General features: G+C 41.1%; 2 protein-coding genes across 2 annotated transcripts in view; both read left to right on the top strand.

Moving 5' to 3' along the window:
* LOC139367899 (vesicle transport protein SFT2A-like) overlaps nucleotides 1–15,052 on the top strand; it is a 47,018-nt gene extending 31,966 nt beyond the window's left edge. The window contains exons 7-8 of the mRNA XM_071106271.1: nucleotides 8,631–8,657; nucleotides 14,823–15,052. Of these exons, the coding sequence (XP_070962372.1) occupies nucleotides 8,631–8,657; nucleotides 14,823–14,862 (67 nt within the window). The 3' untranslated portion in view covers nucleotides 14,863–15,052. The remainder of the gene's footprint in view (nucleotides 1–8,630; nucleotides 8,658–14,822) is intronic.
* A 5,089-nt stretch (nucleotides 15,053–20,141) lies between these two features.
* On the top strand, nucleotides 20,142–21,578 carry LOC139367416 (proline-rich protein 18-like). Its single transcript, XM_071105622.1, has one exon. The coding sequence runs from the start codon at nucleotides 20,343–20,345 to the stop codon at nucleotides 21,090–21,092; it is 750 nt and encodes a 249-aa protein (XP_070961723.1). The 5' UTR covers nucleotides 20,142–20,342; the 3' UTR covers nucleotides 21,093–21,578.
* Nucleotides 21,579–22,043: the final 465 nt, after the last annotated feature.

Genomic DNA, 22,043 nt, shown 5'->3' with positions numbered 1-22,043 from the left:
CCACTGTGTGGTGCCTGCCTGTCCTAGTCTGATAGACATCACCTTGGCAACCACCAGGCGTACACACACGCACGTCTTGGCATAGTACATCACATAGTACATCACATACGCACTCCGACATGCACTCAGACCTGTCTGTGTGTGGGAGTGTATTTCCTGTAACAATCCATCCTCGGTCCATTGCCCGACACAGACGGTCTAAAACGGGCCTATTAGTCAGAATGGAACAGGAATTCCTGCTCACTTCTCAGATGCTCAAATGAGATGCCAAACGTACCAGAATATATTATCCAAATGGTTAATAATTTATCTGGATGTTCTCATGAGGAAGTTAGTTGCTTGTCTAATACTCTAATACAGTATTCTGTATTGATACCCTTTGCTATCATACCCCCTCAGTGAACAGCCCACGTTAACAAAACAGAAGTATTCAGGCCCCTTCCTCTCATGTTGTTACATTACAGCCTTATTCTGAAATGGATTAAATCGATAAAAAAATCCTCATCAATCTTCACACAATACCCCATAATGACATCACAATACCCCATGACATCACAATAACCCATAATGACATCACAATAACCCCATATTGACAAAGTGAAAACAGGTTTTTAGAACATTTTGCAAATGTATACAGAATTTCAAACATAAATAGCTAATTTACATAATTATTCAGACCATTTGCTATGACACCTGAAATTGAGCTCAGGTGCATCCTGTTTCCACTCATCATCCTTGATGTTTCTACAACTTGATTGGAGTCCACCTGTGGTAAATTCAATTGATTGGACATGATTTTTGTCAGAGCAAAACCAAGCCATGAGGTCGAAAGGAATTGTCCGTAGAGTGCCGAGACAGGATTGTGCCGAGGCACAGATTTGGGGAATGTCTGCAGCATTGAAGGTCCCCAAGAACACAGTGGCATCCATCATTCTTATATGGAAGAAGTTTGGAACCATCAAGACTCTTCCTAGAGCTGGTCATCTAGCCAATCTGAGCAATTGGGGGGAGAAGGACCTTGGTCAGGGAGGTGACCAAGAACCCGATGGCCTTAATTTCTAAAAACCTGGTTTTGCCTTTTCATTATGGGGTATTGTGATGTCATTATGGGGTATTGTGATGTCATTATGGGGTATTGCGATGTCATTATGGGGTATTGTGATGTCATTATGGGGTATTGTGATGTCATTATGGGGTATTGTGATGTCATTATGGGGTATGGTGTGTAGATTTATGGAACAAAACCAATTTAATCAGTTTTAGAATAAGATTAATGTAATAAAATGTGGAAAAAGTAAAGGGGTCTGAGTACTTTCCGAAGGCACTGTAATATTACAACTAAACGTCCCTTTTTCAGGACCCTGTCTTTCTAAGATAATTAAATAAAAATCCAAATAACTTCACAGATCTTCATTGTAAAGGGTTTAAACACTGTTTCCCATGCTTGTTCAATGAACCATTAACAATTAATGAACATGCACCTGTGGAACGGTCATCAAGACACTAACAGCTTACAGACGGTAGGCAATTGAGGTCACAGTTATGAAAACTTCGGACACTAAAAGAGGCCTTTCTACTGACTCTGAAAAACACCAAAAGGAAGATGCCCAGGGTCCCTGCTCATCTGCGTGAATGTGCATTAGGCATGCTGCAAGGAGGCATGAGGACTGCAGATGTGGCCAGGGCAATAAACTGCAATGTCCGTACTGTGAGACTCCTAAGACAGCGCTACAGGGAGACCGGCGCCGACAGAGATGGCCGCCTCGCTTCGCGTTCCTAGGAAACTATGCAGTTTGTTTTTTTACGTGTTATTTCTTACATTAGTACCCCAGGTCATCTTAGGTTTCATTACATACAGTCGAGAAGAACTACTGAATATAAGATCAGCGTCAACTCACCATCAGTACGACCAAGAATATGTTTTTCGCGACGCGGATCCTGTGTTCTGCCTTACAAACAGGACAACGGAGTGGATTCCATGCAGCGACCCAAAAAAAAAACAACTCCGAAAAAGAGGGAAACGAGGCAGTCTTCTGGTCAGACTCCGGAGACGGGCACACCGTGCACCACTCCCTAGCATTCTTCTTGCCAATGTCCAGTCTCTTGACAACAAGGTTGATGAAATCCGAGCAAGGGTAGCATTCCAGAGGGACATCAGAGACTGTAACGTTCTTTGCTTCACGGAAACGTGGCTCACTGGAGAGACTCTATCCGAAGCGGTGCAGCCAACGGGTTTCTCCACACATCGCGCTGACAGAAACAAACATCTTTCTGGTAAGAAGAGGGGCGGGGGCGTATGCCTTATGACTAACGCGACATGGTGTGATGAAAGAAACATACAGGAACTCAAATCCTTCTGTTAACCTGATTTAGAATTCCTCACAATCAAATGTAGACCGCATTATCTACCAAGAGAATTCTCTTCGATTATAATCACAGCCGTATATATCCCCCCCCAAGCAGACACATCGATGGCTCTGAACGAACTTTATTTAACTCTTTGCAAACTGGAAACCATTCATCCGGAGGCTGCATTCATTGTAGCTGGGGATTTTAACAAGGCTAATCTGAAAACAAGACTCCCTAAATTTTATCAGCATATCGATTGCGCAACCAGGGGTGGAAAGACCTTGGATCATTGTTACTCTAACTTCCGCGACGCATATAAGGCCCTGCCCCGCCCCCCTTTCGGAAAAGCTGACCACGACTCCATTTTGTTGATCCCTGCCTACAGACAGAAACTAAAACAAGAGGCTCCCACGCTGAGGTCTGTCCAACGCTGGTCCGACCAAGCCGACTCCACACTCCAAGACTGCTTCCACCACGTGGACTGGGACATGTTTCGTATTGCGTCAGACAACAACATTGACGAATACGCTGATTCGGTGTGTGAGTTCATTAGAACGTGCGTTGAAGATGTCGTTCCCATAGCAACGATTAAAACATTCCCTAACCAGAAACCGTGGATTGATGGCAGCATTCGCGTGAAACTGAAAGCGCGAACCACTGCTTTTAATCAGGGCAAGGTGTCTGGTAACATGACCGAATACAAACAGTGCAGCTATTCCCTCCGCAAGGCTATCAAACAAGCTAAGCGTCAGTACAGAGACAAAGTAGAATCTCAATTCAACGGCTCAGACACAAGAGGCATGTGGCAGGGTCTACAGTCAATCACGGACTACAGGAAGAAATCCAGCCCAGTCACGGACCAGGATGTCCTGCTCCCAGGCAGACTAAATAACTTTTTTGCCCGCTTTGAGGGCAATACAGTGCCACTGACACGGCCTGCAACGAAAACATGCGGTCTCTCCTTCACTGCAGCCGAGGTGAGTAAGACATTTAAACGTGTTAACCCTCGTTAACTACCTGCCCTCCAGGACACCTACACCACCCGATGTCACAGGAAGGCCATAAAGATCATCAAGGACATCAACCACCCGAGCCACTGCCTGTTCACCCCGCTATCATCCAGAAGGCGAGGTCAGTACAGGTGCATCAAAGCTGGGACCGAGAGACTGAAAAACAGCTTCTATCTCAAGGCCATCAGACTGTTAAACAGCCACCACTAACATTGAGTGGCTGCTGCCAACACACTGACACTGACTCAACTCCAGCCACTTTAATAATGGGAATTGATGGGAAATGATGTAAATATATCACTAGCCACTTTAAACAATGCTACCTTATATAATGTTACTTACCCCACATTATTCATCTCATATGCATACGTATATACTGTACTCTATATCATCGATTGTATCCTTATGTAATACATGTATCACTAGCCACTTTAACTATGCCACTTTGTTTACATACTCATCTCATATGTATATACTGTACTCGATACCATCTACTGTATCTTGCCTATGCTGCTCTGTACCATCACTCATTCATATATCCTTATGTACATATTCTTTATCCCCTTACACTGTGTACAAGACAGTAGTTTTGGAATTGTTAGTTAGATTACTTGTTGGTTATTACTGCATTGTCGGAACTAGAAGCACAAGCATTTCGCTACACTCGCATTAACATCTGCTAACCATGTGTATGTGACAAATAAAATTTGATTTGATTTGATCGTCCTCCCAGTGACAGACCAAATGTAACAAGTCCTGCACAGGATCGGTACATCCGAACATCACACCTCATCACAGGTACAGGATGGCAACAACAACTGCTCGAGTTACACCAGGAACGCACAATCACTCCATCAGTGCTCAGCCTGTCTGCAATAGGCTGAGAGAGGCTGGACTGAGGGCTTGTAGGCCTGTTTTGAGGCAGGTCCTCACCAGACATCACCGGCAACAACGTCGCCTATGGGCACAAACCCACCGTCGCTGGACCAGACAGGACTGGCAAAAAGTTCTCTTCACTGACGAGTCGCTGTTTTGTCTCACCAGGGGTGATGGTCAGATTCGCGTTTATCGTCGAAGGAATGAGCGTTACACCAAGGCCTGTACTCTGGAGCGGAATCGATTTGGAGGTGGAGGGTCCGTCATGGTGTGGGGCGGTGTGTCACAGCATCATCGGACTGAGCTTGTTGTCATTGCAGGCAATCTCAACGCTGTGCGTTACAGGGGAGACATCCTCCTCCCTCATGTGGTACCCTTCCTGCAGGCTCATCCTAACATGACCCTCCAGCATGACAATGCCACCAGCCATACTGCTTGTTCTGTGTGTGATTTCCTGCAAGACAGGAATGTCAATGTTCTGCCATGACCAGCAAAGACCCCAGATCTCAATCCCATTGAGCACATCTGGGACCTGTTGGATCGGAGGGTGAGGGCTAGGGTCATTCCCCCCAGAGATGTCCGGGAACTTGCAGGTGCCTTGGTGGAAAAGTGGGGTAACATCTCACAGCAAGAACTGGCAAATCTGGTGCAGTCCATGAGGAGGAGATGCACTGCAGCTGGTGGCCACACCAGATACTGACTGATACTTTTGATTTTGACCCCCCCCCCCCCCCCCCCCTTTGTTCAGGGACACATTATTCAATTGATGTTAGTCACATGTCTGTGGATCTTGTTCAGTTTATGTCTCAGTTGTTGAATCTTATGTTCTTACAAATATTTACACGTTAAGTTTGCTGAAAATAAACGCAGTTGACAGTGAAAGGACGTTTCTTTTTTTTTGCTGAGTTTAGCATCCACCCCCTCAGTGAACAGCCCAGCCCACGTTGACAAAACGTCACATTACAACTAGTATACAACCTGACCATGACATCACAAAAGAGATTATAGTTGAGCCTCTTAAAAGTAATTCCCTGATGATGATGATTATGTATTTAAAATCCTCAACCCTCTCTCCCAGGCCACTCCATTAGGTTTCAGCTTGTCTCAATAACCCGGATGTAATCCTCTTGTTATGGCCAGGCATCATTTATTAAAGGGATAGTTTGAGATTTTGGCAATTTAAGCTTCCCCCCCTACTTACCCAGAGTTTAGCGCAATGACCGGAAGTCTAGTCTACAGGAGCATCTAGCATGCTAACGCCAGTTAGCAATGGCTCCAGAAACTACCTTTAACTTCTTTCAAACTGCGACATAGACAGAGACATACAAATGGTGTCCGTGAGTTAATCTGACTCTGGGTAAGTAGAAAAAAACAGGGCTTAATTGCTCAAATCTCAAACTATCTCTTTAAGGACAGTAATGTGCTCTATCAAAATGGTGTAATTCCTCTGATAGCGCAGGCAGTGAATGTCATTATCCCTGTCTTGTATTTATCTTTGTGATAATATTGGGGGGGGGGGATTCAAGACTTAAGCCACATTGAAGGTTTGTTATTCTGCTTGGTTTGTTATTCTGTTTGTTATAAGACTGTGTTTTATTATTATTCATAAAGCTGGGAGACAAACTGGTCTTTCATGATGAGTTAGTCTATTTTTTCCATATTGATCCCACCTCTTTTCATTTTATGTAATGGGAAAGAGTCCATTAATATTGGGTCTGACGATTATACTCCTCTGGTCATACTTTTCAATATGATCTGTAAGAAATACCGATCACACCTCCAGGTAGATGGCCTGAGCGAGTCTAGTTCTTTTCAGACCGAGTGCTCCTATGGACAGATACTCTAATCTCCGCTGTGGAGCTTTGTAGCTCCTTCAGGGTTATCTTTGGTCTCTTTGTTGCCTCTCTGATTAATGCCCTCCTTGCCTGGTCCGTGAGTTTTGGTGGGCGGACCTCTCTTGGCCGGTTTGTTGTGGTGCCATATTCTTTCCATTTTTTAATAATGGACTTAATGGTGCTCCGTGGGATGTTCAATGTTTCTGATATTTTTTATAACCCAACCCTGATCTGTACTTCTCCACAACTTTGTTCCTGACCTGTTTGGAGAGCTCCTTGGTCTTCATGGTGCCACTTGCTTGGTGGTTTCCCCTTGCTTAGTGGTGTTGCAGACTCTGGGGCCTTTCAGAACAGGTGTATATATACTGAGATCATGTGACACTTAGATTGCACACAGGTGGACTTTATTTAACTAATTATTTAACTCCTGAAGGTAATTGGTTGCTCCAGATCTTATTTAGGGGCTCCATAGCAAAGGGGTGAATAGATAAGCAAGCACCACTTTTCCGTTTAGAATTTATTAGAATTTTTTTGAACGATATTTTTTTTCATTTCACTTCATCCAATTTGGACTATTTTGTGTATGTCCATTACATGACATCCAATTAAAAATATTTTTAAATTACAGGTTGTAATTCAACAAAATAGGACAAACATCAAGGGGGTGAATACTTTTGCAAGGCACTGTACCTGTATATTATAATATAGGCTACCTGATTCTATACTATACTATAGAAGGCCAGCATCCCGGAGTCGTCTCTTCACTGTTGACGTTGAGACTGGTGTTTTGTGGGTACTATTTAATGAAGCTGCCAGTTGAGGACTTGTGAGGCGTCTGTTTCTCAAACTAGACACTCTAATGTACTTGTCCTCTTGCTCAGTAGTGCACCTGGGCCTCCCACTCCTCTTTCTATTCTGGTTAGAGCCAGTTTGCTCTGTTCTGTGAAGGGAGTAGTACACAGCATTGCACCAGATCTTCAGTTTCTTGGAAATTTCTCGCATTGAATAGCCTTCATTTCTCAGAACAAGAATAGACTGACGAGTTTCAGAAGAAAGGTCTTTGTTTCTGGCCATTTTGAGCCTGTAATCAAATCCACAAATGCTGATGCTCCAGATACTCAACTAGTCTTAAAGAAGGCCAGTTTTATTGCTTCTTTAATCAGGACAACAGTTTTCAGCTGTGCTAACATAATTGCAAAAGGGGTTTCTAATGATCAATTAGACTTTTAAAATGATAAACTTGGATTAGCTAACACTACATGCCATTGGAACACAGGAGTGATGGTTGCTGATAATGGGCCTCTGTACTCCTATGTAGATATTTCATTTTAAAAATCAGCCGTTTCCAGCTACAATAGTCATTTACAACATTAACAATGTCTACACTGTATATCTGATAACAAGGACATTTCTAAGTGACCGCAAACTTTTGAATGGTAGTATACCTGTGTATTATAATATATATATATATATACCTGTGTAGTATAATATATATACATGTGTAGTAAACGTGTGTAGTATAATATATACCTGTGTAGTATAATATATACCTGTGTAGTATACCTGTGTAGTATAATATATACCTGTGTAGTATACCTGTGTAGTATAATATATACCTGTGTAGTAAACCTGTGTCATATCTTATTTTTTTTATATACCTGTGTAGTATAATATATACCTGTGTAGTATAATATATACCTGTGTAGTATACTGTAGTATAATATATACCTGTGTAGTATAATATATACCTGTGTAGTATAATATATACCTGTGTAGTATACCTGTGTAGTATAATATATACCTGTGTAGTATAATATATACCTGTGTAGTATACCTGTGTAGTATAATATATACCTGTGTAGTATAATATATACCTGTGTAGTATACCTGTGTAGTATAATATATACCTGTGTAGTATAATATATACCTGTGTAGTATACCTGTGTAGTATAATATATACCTGTGTAGTATACCTGTGTAGTATAATATATACCTGTGTAGTAAACCTGTGTAGTATAATATATACCTGTGTAGTATACCTGTGTAGTATAATATATACCTGTGTAGTAAACCTGTGTAGTATAATATATACCTGTGTAGTAGTATAATATATACCTGTGTAGTATAATATATACCTGTGTAGTATACCTGTGTAGTATAATATATACCTGTGTAGTATAATATATACCTGTGTAGTATACCTGTGTAGTATAATATATACCTGTGTAGTATACCTGTGTAGTATAATATATACCTGTGTAGTATAATATATACCTGTGTAGTATACCTGTGTAGTATAATATATACCTGTGTAGTATACCTGTGTAGTATAATATATACCTGTGTAGTATACCTGTGTAGTATAATATATACCTGTGTAGTATACCTGTGTAGTATAATATATACCTGTGTAGTAAACCTGTGTAGTATAATATATACCTGTGTAGTATAATATATACCTGTAGTATACCTGTGTAGTAATATATACCTGTGTAGTGTGTCATATCTATATGTTTTATTACCTATCTGTGTCATATCTTATTTTTTTTCTCTTTCAGTACAGCATCTCTTACATTCCATTTGCCAGGTAAGATGATTATGTTCCTATACCTTTAGTGGTCCCTGGTTAGAAGACTGTGTGTTCCTATACCTTTAGTGGTCCCTGGTTAGAAGACTGTGTGTTCCTATACCTTTAGTGGTCCCTGGTTAGAAGACTGTGTGTTCCTATACCTTTAGTGGTCCCTGGTTAGAAGACTGTGTGTTCCTATACCTTTAGTGGTCCCTGGTTAGAAGACTGTGTGTTCCTATACCTTTAGTGGTCCCTGGTTAGAAGACTGTGTGTTCCTATACCTTTAGTGGTCCCTGGTTAGAAGACTGTGTGTTCCTATACCTTTAGTGGTCCCTGGTTAGAAGACTGTGTGTTCCTATACCTTCAGTGGTCCCTGGTTAGAAGACTGGTGTGATGTGTGGAACCCTGGTTACCCGTCACCCCTGTGTGGTTAGAAGACTAACTTCCCCTCATCTGGTGTGATGTGTGGAACCCAGTGGGTCGACCCTACCCGTCACCCTGTGCCCTGCAGGCTAGATCTGGAGCACGGGGGAAAGCTGCTACTTATATTGTGTACTTTGGTATATAGCTAACAACAATGTGAGAACTATGAATTACAGTGTTCCTAGTTTTACTACACAGAACAACTTGGCGTTCAGTGCTGCCAAGTTCCTGTTTATTTCTCTGTCTGACATCACTGACTGGTTGTGTGACGCGAGGCTCTGTCATAACGTGATCCTGGGTGTTGTTTAGTTGACACAAACCTTGTGGACCACGTAAAGGGATAATGACAATCCCAGACACACACACAGACACACACACACACACACACACACACACACACTGACTTTTACATTTAAGAGCAGCAGCCGTCCATCTACAAATGGTACAATTCTTTGCTGAGCTAAACACAAACACTCCCTGATCCCTGATTTAAAAAAAAAAAAAAAAAGGTTTTATATTTACTTCTACACACCCTGCTGTTTGGTTCCACCATATGGTGCTAATCCCCTCCAGGGTGCATCCTAAAAGACTCCCTATTTCCTACAGGGGGCCTATGGGAAAGTAACGCACTACGTAGGGAACATAGTGCCCTTTAGGACAAAGCCCTCAACCCACAGAGCTCATCACAGCTCTCCACACAGATGGCAGCTTGTTGTTTCAGTTCCCCCCCCCCACCCCCCCCCAGCTCTACCAATGCTTTATATTAACGGTAAAATATAATTATCCTTTTTAGAAAATAGATTTTTGAAAACATGTATGTATGTTTGTTTTGACTAGCCTTCATAATATCGTCAGCGCTAAGCTCTGCCTGAACCCCCTGAGAGTTGACTTTAGTGGTGATTTCTGTCTTGGTAAAGGAGAGAATTAAACACAGACAAATTGAGTCTCTTCCCCCTCCCCCACCCTGGTGTCCGCCCTTACACCTCCTTAGGAATAAAGGCAAGGCTTGTTTAGCCTGAGCTAGAGGTTTCTCTCCTTTATTTATTATTATTATAATTTATTTTATTTGACTAGGCAAGTCAGTTAAGAACAAATTCTTATTTTCAATGACGGCCTAGGAACAGTGGGTTAACTGCCTGTTCAGGGGCAGAACGACAGATTTGTACCTTGTCAGCTCGGGGGTTTGAACTTGCAACCTTCCGGTTACTAGTCCAACGCTCTAACCACTAGACTACCCTGCCGTGGAAGGTGTGAGCATCTTTTCACCCCTGTCCTACTCTCTCACACCACACACGTACGTTTCTGTGGCGGAGAGGGGAGACTAAGAACGTTAGCCTCCACTCCTATCATACTGAATCTGTACAGTACTGTATAGACTAGAGGAAGTGTAACTGTAGACTGCACTGTATGTGTAGAAATGGAATAAATTGATAGAATGAATAGATGGTTGTTTTACGTATAACCCACAGGTACGCTCGTTGTTGGGACCCGTGTCAGAACCCTTCAGGGCTTGTGTTCCGTATTTCCATTATTTTATTGTTACACTCAGTTCTTAGAGACTCACAGGTTTCTGGTTTCTGCCAGTAAATCATTCTGTCCCCCAAACCTCTTGGTTTAAATCTCTGTTTTCATTTAGGTTGGTGCTCTGTGTGGTTTTCATTTAGACTGGTGTTCTCTGTTGTTTTCATTTAGATTGGTGTTCTCTGTTGTTTTCATTTAGATTGGTGTTCTCTGTTTTCATTTAGATTGGTGCTCTGTGTGGTTTTCATTTAGATTTGTGTTCTCTGTTGTTTTCATTTAGACTGGTGTTCTCTGTTGTTTTCATTTAGACTGGTGTTCTCTGTTGTTTTCATTTAGACTGGTGTTCTCTGTTGTTTTCATTTAGACTGGTGTTCTCTGTTGTTTTCATTTAGACTGGTGTTCTCTGTTGTTTTCATTTAGATTGGTGTTCTCTGTTTTCATTTAGATTGGTGCTCTCTGTTGTTTTCATTTAGATTGGTGCTCTCTGTTGTTTTCATTTAGATTGGTGCTCTGTGTGGTTTTCATTTAGATTGATGCTCTCTGTTTTCTTTTAGACTGGTGTTCTCTGTTTTCATTTAGATTGGTGCTCTCTGTTGTTTTCATTTAGATTGGTGCTCTGTGTGGCTTTCATTTAGGCTGGTGTTCTCTGTTTTCATTTAGACTGGTGCTTTGTGTTCATTTAGGCTGGTGCTCTCTGTTTTCATTTAGACTGGTGCTTTGTGTTCATTTGTTATTACGCAGGCTTAGTAATATTTAGATGATGGGATGTTTTAAAGTATTCCCTTTCGAACGTAATGTTCACCTTTATTTAACCAGGTGAGGCGGTTAAGTCTTTTGTTGTTGCATTGATAGCTAGGGTTAACCCACATCCCAACTGGTGCCGTTTCCCTTTGAATAACCTAATGCATGATTTATTTGAGTTAACATTCAAAATTGTTATTTACAGAAATTAACCCCTAATTCCACAGTACTACCCCTAATTCCACAGTACTACCCCTAATTCCACAGTACTACCCCTAATTCCACAGTACTACCCCTAATTCCACAGTACTACCCCTAATTCCACAGTACTACCCCTAATTCCACAGTACTACCCCTAATTCCACAGTACTACCCCTAATTCCACAGTACTACCCCTAATTCCACAGTACTACCCCTAATTCCACAGTACTACCCCTAATTCCACAGTACTACCCCTAATTCCACAGTACTACCCCTAATTCCACAGTACTTCTCCTAATTCCACAGTACTACCCCTAATTCCACAGTACTACCCCTAATTCCACAGTGCTACCCCTAATTCCACAGTGCTACCCCTAATTCCACAGTACTTCCTCTAATTCCACAGTACTACCCCTAATTCCACAGTACTTCCCCTAATTCCACAGTACTTCCCCTAATTCCACAGTACTACCCCTAATTCCACAGTACTTCCTCTAATTCCACAGTACTTCCTCCCGTCTCCAGTCTGTGTGGTCCGTCATGCTAACTTTGGTGTTGGTCTGTGTTGACCACATCATCACTCCCAACACTAATGTAGCCCAAGCTGATCCTTTAATGTGTTTTACTCTGTTGATACTATATATAGGTATATATATATCCCCTCTCGGGGGAGGCTCTCCCCAGTCCCTGGTTAAACCTGCTGCATCTGCTCTTTCTAATACTTCAGCTGGGGTCACTATGGGTTGTGTCCCAAACGGCTCCCTATTCCCTATTTAGTGCACTCCTTTTGACCGGGGCCCATAGGTTATCCTAGGCAATAAGGTGCTATTTAAGATACAGTTTATCTGAGGTATCCTGGAGTAGTCTGTTGCGCCGGTGTTTCATCATTTCACTAAATTATCATTTATTTATGTGGTGTGTTTTTAGGAAGCCGGGTGCTAAAATAGCTGTGTGTTGCTTTCATTGTAGAGGAAAGATGGGAAGGAGGTGGAGTGTATCTTTATGTGAAGGGGGGTGAGCTCACTGCAAATCAGAGAATCACAATGAGAGTCACCAGTCTTTTCCACCAACCATCTTGTGCCTCCTCGCTTTCTCTCTCTCTCTCTCTGTCTGTCTGTCTGTCTGTCTGTCTGTCTGTCTGTCTGTCTGTCTGTCTGTCTGTCTGTCTGTCTGTCTGTCTGTCTGTCTGTCTGTCTGTCTGTCTGTCTGTCTGTCTGTCTGTCTGTCTGTCTGTCTGTCTGTCTGTCTGTCTGTCTGTCTGTCTGTCTGTCTGTCTGTCTGTCTGTCTGTCTGTCTGTCTGTCTGTCTGTCTGTCTGTCTGTCTGTCTGTCTGTCTGTCTGTCTGTCTGTCTGTCTGTCTGTCTGTCTGTCTGTCTGTCTGTCTGTCTGTCTGTCTGTCTGTCTGTCTGTCTGTCTGTCTGTCTGTCTGTCTGTCTGTCTGTCTGTCTGTCTGTCTGTCTGTCTGTCTGTCTGTCTGTCTGTCTGTCTGTCTGTCTGTCTGTCTGTCTGTCTGTCTGTCTGTCTGTCTGTCTGTCTGTCTGTCTGTCTGTCTGTCTGTCTGTCTGTCTGTCTGTCTGTCTGTCTGTCTGTCTGTCTGTCTGTCTGTCTGTCTGTCTGTCTGTCTGTCTGTCTGTCTGTCTGTCTGTCTGTCTGTCTGTCTGTCTGTCTGTCTGTCTGTCTGTCTGTCTGTCTGTCTGTCTGTCTGTCTGTCTGTCTGTCTGTCTGTCTGTCTGTCTGTCTGTCTGTCTGTCTGTCTGTCTGTCTGTCTGTCTGTCTGTCTGTCTGTCTGTCTGTGTTATGATTAATCCCTCCCTCTCTCCTTTTAACCTTAGCTGGTTCAGCTTCACCTCTCCTCCAGTAGCTGTTGAGGGTGGCAGGAAAGTGAAGTCTGCTTAGCAACACATGGATAGGGGATAGAGAGAGAGAGCAGTTGACACAGAGAAAGAAAGAATGAGGGAGGAAAGTGGAAGAGAGATGGAGGAGGGGACCGTTTTCTGCTGTTGCCATGGCGATTCATGGTTGCGACGCTTCATCATTCCAATACCTGGAGTGTTTAGGGGGGGGGTGGGGACGTCACTTTCCCGCCAAAACATCATTAAATATGCATGAGCCACGCCCAAAACAACAAAGGATTAATGTAATAGCGATACTGTAGTAGCAACTTTCCAGATGAGATATATACGGGAATTGTTATCAACAAGGTAAAAGGCCTGTGGTGGGTACGAAAACCATCATTAAAACCCTAAATACTAGAATGAAGGAATAAATAAATAAATGACTCAATTATAACTATTGCTTTCATCATTATTTTGTTGTTTTTGTTCAGGCAAGTTATTCAGATATAACCTACTGTATCAGATATAACCTACTGTATCAGATAACAGATATAACCTACTGTAACAGATATAACCTACTGTAACAGATATAACCTACTGTATCAGGCAGCAGATATAACCTACTGTATCAGATAACAGATTGAACCTACTGTATCAGATATAACCTACTGTATCAGATAACATATATAACCTACTGTAACAGATATAACCTACTGTAACAGATAACAGATATAACCTACTGTATCAGATATAACCTACTGTAACAGATATAACCTACTGTAACAGATATAACCTACTGTAACAGATATAACCTACTGTAACAGATATAACCTACTGTAACAGATATAACCTACTGTATCAGGCAGCAGATATAACCTACTATAACAGATATAACCTACTGTATCAGATAACAGATATAACCTACTGTAACAGATATAACCTACTGTATCAGATAACATGTATAACCTACTGTATCAGATAACAGATATAACCTACTGTATCAGGCAGCAGATATAACCTACTATAACAGATATAACCTACTGTATCAGATAACAGATATAACCTACTGTATCAGATAACAGATATAACCTACTGTATCAGATAACAGATATAACCTACTGTAACAGATATAACCTACTGTAACAGATATAACCTACTGTATCAGATAACAGATATAACCTACTGTATCAGATAACAGATATAACCTACTGTATCAGATAACAGATATAACCTACTGTAACAGATATAACCTACTGTATCAGATAACATGTATAACCTACTGTATCAGACAACAGCGAGAACCTACTGTATTAAAAGAGAACAGACATAACCTACTGTATCAGACAACAGCGAGAACCTACTATGTTGTATTGATCATAAAGATTGATTGATCTTGAAATATTTGTTGTCATGTATCACCCCTTCTCCACTTCTGTTCCCCTGTCTTCTCCTTTTTCTCCAGAGATGCAGTGATGAAGGTTTTCAACAGCTGTCTGAGTTAGAGAACGGACAGTGCTCTCTCGGGTCTGGGTTCAAATACTATGAAATCACAAGACTGGTCCCAAATATGCAAAGACAACGGAGAGATATTTTGTATTTGTATTTTTCCTTTTCATTGCTGTTTTGATACTGTGAATCATTAATATTTCCAATAGTTGTATAATCATGTTAGGAGTTATCTGAAACTAATGTTTATCATATTATGGTTATCAGGGTTGGGGCCAATTCCATTTCAATTCAGTTAATTCAGGAAGTAGACTGAAATTCGGAATTGGAATTGGTACTTCCTGAATTGACCCTGATTGATGCTTATTTAACCTTTTGTTTATTTGTTACACTCAGATTGGGTCTGTCGTTTAAAGTGTGTTTATGCTTCTGTTGAGAGAGAGAGAGAGGTGAATGCTTGAAATTCAAATATATATATATATTTTTTTATATATATCATCCAAAAAGACAGGATTGGGGTCAAGTGGAATTGAAGGCAGTCAATTCAGGAAGTGACTTTGAATTTTAAAATGAAAACATTTTACAACTCTCAAAATAAATAGCTTTTACTTTTCAGTTTATTGAGTCATTAAAATATGCCTTTTTTTTTTCAATTCTTGAATTGGAAGTTTCCTGAATTGACTGCCTTCAATTCAAATTGACCCCCGTATCCTGCAAGTAGACCTATTTTATATCTTGTTTCGTTCAAAGCAGGGAAAGACCTATAGACATTTTGCAATATAATGCTGAAAATACAACTCAATGTCTTATCTTTTTCTACTTTGTATTTTGTCTCATGACAATACGATTTGATGATATTTTAACATTAAGTTTTCCATTTTCAGAAGAATGGAATATGACGGTCTATTTTTTTTTGATGAATAAAATGAAGAAATGTTTTCATTTTGAAACTGCTCTCCAACTTAGTTCGGCCTTAAAGGGAAAATTCCACCCATAAACTATCTTTTGGTATTTGTTTCATTAGTCCATTGTTGTCATAGTCCTAAAAATGTTTTTCTTTTCAGCAATCAGGTTTTCAAGATATGTAAAACGCAGCATCATATGATGCAAAATGCATCATACAGGAATGATTTCTGTATTTTAAAAGTTACATATCTTGAAAACTTGATTGCTGATGAGCAAAACATTTTAGGACTAATGAAACAAATACCAAAAGATAGTTTTGGGGTGGAGTTTTCCTTTAAATGTTGGTGTCACGCTTATATGTTTTTAGAGTGTGCGTGTGTGTTCATTTCCTAAAATGCAAAAGACGCGCGTGCGTGCGTGCGTGCACAACCATGCGTATGTGAGTGATTCCTTGAAACACATTGTATCTCCTCGCCCCATGTGTCCAAGTCAGTGACATGTAAGTAATGTGGCTGATTAGACTCAAATTGTGTTATGTTACTAAATTCTTAATGGATAACTACAGTATCCTGGCGTGCCCTGCCTGGGGCGACAGACAGATAGACAATCACATCACATTAAACCCACATCCCTCTCTTGGCTTTTCTCAGCCAAGGACAACAAAGGGAAAGGAGCTACTGTACCACTGGCTTGTGTTCATTAGTGCAAAATGTTTCACAATGCTTTGCAACTGGGGAGAAAAAAAATGACATTTCTTATTGGACAAATCCCTCTCCATTTCAGTATGTTTTCTTCCGTTTGATGCCTACTGAACAAGACCCAGATCAACATGTGTGCAGTGAGTGACATGCGACATCTCCTCTCTTACTCCTTCAGCTCAAAGCCCAATTGCCTGTAAACGAGCTCTCTTTGTTTCTCTAGTTAAGATGCAGTTGAGACCTTCTGACTCATTCACTTCCGTCCTTCCGTTCTGTGTAATCTTAACCTAATTACCTACTACACTACCCCATAGCTTTTTATATTCGCCTGGACCCATATCTAGCCGTTTGTGCTGTCTTCACAACGTCTATGGTCATTGTCACAATAAATATATATGGCAAGGACGGGAAGAGAGAACAGATTTGGGACCAATGCTATTGTCATGTGGGCATTGTGTGGTTAATTCTAAATCTAAACAACTTCGGAATAAGCTGGAGCCCTCTGGAATGGGATTCTGAAAGGAGGATGTGGTTGCTACGACAACCACGGGAACTAGGAATTACCCCTCTGCTCCTCCTCCTCCGTATTCCCAACGGGAGCATCCACGGTCACATGGTCCATTATGGTAATGAGGGATTTCAGACAGTAGTGTCACAGGACACCCTGGTCGGTCTGCCTCCACGCCTCTCCTGTCAGAGGTAATATGGTTCAAAGGGGAGGAGGGGACTTTTTCCTGGATTAGACACTTGGCCCAATACAATGAGTGGCCTTAACCCACAACAAAGAGAGAAAGCTCTGGGTGAGGAGAGATGCTTCATTTGCTCTTTAAGAAAAACTAAAACAAACCTTTAAGATGTGTCATAAATCTTTTGTGTTATTTCGTGTGGTACTCTTAGACATATCCTGTTCGCTTCTTACGTAGCTCTACTCGACCTAACACACAGGTTTTTAAACATCCCTCTCCAGGTGCTTTCTTTATACACTCGGAACAAATGTTCGCTTTGGGGTTCTATATATGGAACCGTAGAGGTTCTTTAGGGATGACATCTATCTGAGCATAGAACCTTTTATATGTTTTTATGGTGAACCATATTTTATCACCGGGAGTACGTGATCGATGCCTATGGTGTTTACCCGGCACATACCCAGTCTTATGGAATTCTATAACAATGTTTCATTAGTAGTGTGATCATGGATCAGGCTTTTAATATAAAAATGAAATCTCCTTTCAGTAGCACTAGTTCCAGTATGCATCCCAAATGGCCCCCTATTCCCTATATGGTGCACTACTTTTGACCAGAACCCGATGGGATACTCTACGGTGCCATGGTGTAAAGTAGTGCACTATATAGGGAATAGGGCGCCATTTGGGACTCATTTGCAGGGGCTTGGCAGGGGGTTCAGCTAAGCTTTTAGGCTCACTGTGACTATCAGAGTCATCTGGGAGAGGGAGGAAACCTACATCTCTATTCATGTCCTTTCTTTGGATGGGAGGACCAATATTTGTGTTGTTGTTGTTGTTGTTGTTGTTGTGAATGTGAGTCTGTTTTTGTCCATTCAATTATGATGACTTTTGAGAACAAAACAACAACAAAAAAGACCCCTGAACCAAACCCCTTGATCTGGTGAGATATCCCGTTGGCTTCTACCATTTCCGTTCTTTTGGGATCGAGGAAGGACAGTTGTTTGTTTCGTTGAGCTTCTTTGAGAGTGAATGTGCATGAAGAAGTTGACTAGGAGGACAAGAAAGAAAAATCTCAACTCAATACAGTAATCAGGTTTGTCACCCCACCCACCCCAGCCAGACTGTCTTTCCACGTTTAAACTCATGCGATCATCAGCTTTTTTTATCTGCTGTATGTGGTTAGTGACAGTTAAATAAATAAAGAACATTTCTGTGCTAAATTATTATTTGTATTGAATTTATTTGTTTTTGATTTAACTAGGCAAATCATTACTCGTTGTCTTGTATTGTGATCATGACTTGTTCTGAATGTGTGTTCTGAATCTCTACTGCTGGTCTCGCTCAAAGTCGGTTCTGGTCACATATTACTAGAAATAGCCAAACAATGCACCTTTTTATAATTGAGAAATGATTCACACAAAATGGAAAACAAAACAGTGTGTAGGACTGGCTATTACAGATCCATATATGTGAGAAGCCAATGGCATACAATTGAAGGGCAAATCAGCTGTTGAAACAACAACAATCTTAATCCCCCGCCACTGTTTTGAGTAAAAAGCTGAGGGATGGAGAAATGTAACCAGTCTCAAATTCATAGACAGAGCAATGGATGCAAGGTCTGACAATCCATTATATCAAAGTTATAGTTTTAATCATGTTTTGTTTGGGTTCTGCTGGGGTATGACAGTTAAACTATGCTCGTGAGCATATAACTAATAAGTTATATTAGTCAAGAACCAATGGTTACATACCAAAAATGGTCCCTATAAAATCAAACGTTATTTGTCACGTGCCGAATACAACTTTACCGTGAAATGCTTACTTACAAGCCCTTAACCAACAATGCAGTTTTAAGAAAAATACGAGTTAAGAAAATATTTACTAACTAAACAAAACAAAAAAAATATGTTTTAAGTAACACAATAAAATAACAATAACGAGGCTAAATACAGGGGTTACCGGTACCGAGTCAGTGTTTATTTTAATGTTATTTTATTTCTCCTTTATTTAACCAGGTAGGCCAGTTGAGAACCAGTTCTCATTTACAACTGCGACCTGGCCAAGATAAAGCAAAGCAGTGCGACACAAACAACAACACAGAGTTACACATGGAGTAAAACAAACATACAGTCAATAACACAATAGAACAATCTGTATACAGTGAGTGCAAATGAGGTAAGATAAGGGAGGTAAGGCAATAAATAGGCCATAGTGGCGAAATAATTACAATATAGCAATTAAACACTGGAATGGTAGATGTGCGGAAGATGAATGTGCAAGTAGAGATACTGGGGTGCAAAGGAGTGTGCGGGGGTACAGGTTAGTTGAGGTCATTGAGGTAATATGTCCATGTGTCCAGGGGTTTAACTAAGACCCTGACAGAACGTATTGCAGCACACCCTTCGAGAGAATAGCTTTGAGCCTCTGAAAACAATATTATACCTCTGAATGAAATGGAATTTTGCTCACTATTTATTCAAAATTGATGTCGAAACTATTGATGTCGAAACAGTCAATACACTTCATCCCTAATTCGTTAATATATATCCCTAGACGATTGACAATCAGGTTTCGACAGAGAAAAGGCAGATGGATCTATACCAGACATACTAGGTAAATGGACATTTGTCACTGGTAAATTATAAATAGCTATAACAATATTGTGTGTGTGTTCTTTATTTCTTTAATCAAATGTATTTGGTTTTTAATTTTAATTTCAGTGGATGAACTGAATGGAAAAATTGTGAACATTCTACTGAAATGTAAATGTGGGAATTGACGTCAGCCCTGTAACATCAGTCCCCTGAATAGTAAGACTGTCATGTTATTGGTCAGTTTTTAAACGTTTTTTTTTTTAACATTCAACAAGGATACTGTTACATTTAAAGTACTACGTGGAATGAATGACATCACTATCCTAAAGGCCCCGCAGAAGCCACGCTTGTTTTTATACGGTTGTTGCCTTTGTTTAGTCGCGTGCCTTCCGCTCCTCCGCTCTTTCCGTGGACACGCCTCCCACGGACGAGCCTTATAAATACCAGACAACCCGCATCTTCACACCAGTTGAATTACAAAACGGATTATAGCGCTGTTGCTCATTGCGGCATTCAAGATACCTCATTTTTACTTGATCGGACAATGCAATTGGAATACAGTATATTTATTTACAGTCTTCGAGTTTAAAAGTATTATTCTGTTTAATAGAAGACGTTGCTTTTGTGGTCGGATCCCTTTTAAATCCCAATAATGCCTTTTCCGCCGATAAATCTCCATCAACGAATCTCTTCTCCCGGGAGAGAGCTGTTCAGGAAAAAGAAACAGGCGGAGGAAAAAGACTCGGAGAAGGAAAAGATCTCGAAGTCTTGGACTACGGCCAATCTGAGGAATTTGGGTCGAAAACCCCAACAACAGAAAACTAAACTCCCGATTCAGGAGACAGAGGGTTTAAAGAGCTCCTGGCTAACTTTACCCAAACAATCTCAAGACTCGTGCGAGAGCGTTCCGCTTTACAGCTCCGTGGAATCCACCACGCACCGGGACAGGGGTAAGCAGTCCTCGCGGAGTTCCGTAGGAAAGGACGAGGCAGGAGAAGAAAGGAAGATTCAATTCTCTCTGAGCCTCACACCGGAGGCCATTCTCGTTATTCAGAAGCGCAGCTTAGAAAAACAGATGCTAGCCAAACAGCAGAAGGGTTGTGTGTCCGTAGACTTTCGGCACAGGCGAGTCTTTCCATCCAAACGGACTCAAGGTGGTTCCAAAAGCTCGACCATTCCCGTCGCCAATCTGGAACACGCAGAGGACATTACAACCATAGTCAAGATATCTTTACTAAATGATCAGTATAAATACGATGACGTGGAATACGAAGAAGAAGATGGCGATGTGGATGAGATGGTGGTGAGGAAATGCAAAGAATGGCTGAAAGGAGTGGAAAGTGCTGCTGCTTTTGGGAAAGTGGACAAACTATCTACCCTTCCGCACCTAAAAAGCTGCTGACGAATGCTTCTCATATTATAAGACTTTAATATGATGTGACAAGGCAAGCTAGGAACATTGCACATTGTAGCCTACACAAAATATATGGATTCTTAGTAGCCTATCCACTGACACTGCTCACCATTACGCACGGCGAACACTGTTTCCACACACATGGGAATGTTTTTTTTTTTACTAGTCTAATAATCCTAATGATGTCTGAATTGAATAGCCTTTCATGTTGACACTGTCAAAAATCCTGTGTTCTCTTCTTTTGCACGTGCTTATGTTTTTATTGAGGCGCCTTTATCCGTTGGTTGGCATGAGCCGCCTGCGATCCAAGGACCCTCTCTACCTTTGTGTCCAAGAACAATAGCTGTCAACGGCAACGACAGGGTTACTTTGTGCGTTTTTTGTTGTTGTTGTTGTTGGGTGCACCTCTCAGAAGATGCACCTGTTTTTTTTTTGTTGCACTGTCTGTAAAATGAAAGAAAAAATGTTGTGGAGGTGGATCTGATTTGTAGGCCTACCGTATTTATTATGAGGGGGGGGGGGTGTATCAGCTCAAATGTTTCGTTCTACCCTGACATTTTTATGCCATTTGTATGAAGTAAAAAATGTTTTCAATCTACATGCACGGATCATTTGACTTATTTCATTAGTGTAGACATTACCCTGGCAGTTTAACGATCAATAAACCCAATACAAATCAAATTAGGCAAATTCAGTTTCTAGTCCGCTATGTATCCAAATGGTAGACATATCCTCCTGTATCCAGTCCTTGAATGAAGGTCTGTAGCTATGATGACAACTGTAACCAATGGCGATTGGTTCTGCCCGATCAACAAGTCAAAAGTCAACAATGACTCGATGGCTCAGACGTCATTGATAGCTTAGGTTTCACAAGGTTTCTTGTATATGCTACTTTTGAGTCATTTTGGGGCGCTAAACTAGATAAGCTTCTTATGAGAA

This window comes from Oncorhynchus clarkii, chromosome 16, assembly GCF_045791955.1.
Source record: "Oncorhynchus clarkii lewisi isolate Uvic-CL-2024 chromosome 16, UVic_Ocla_1.0, whole genome shotgun sequence".
In the NCBI taxonomy this organism is placed as follows: domain Eukaryota; kingdom Metazoa; phylum Chordata; class Actinopteri; order Salmoniformes; family Salmonidae; genus Oncorhynchus; species Oncorhynchus clarkii.
Note: the sequence above shows the minus strand (reverse complement) of the source record. Positions and strands in the feature narration are given on the sequence as shown.

What these genes read in the sequence shown, in the direction of transcription:
- LOC139367416 (XM_071105622.1), top strand. Translation starts at nt 20,343, where the DNA reads ATGCCTTTTCCGCCGATAAATCTCCATCAACGAATCTCTTCTCCCGGG.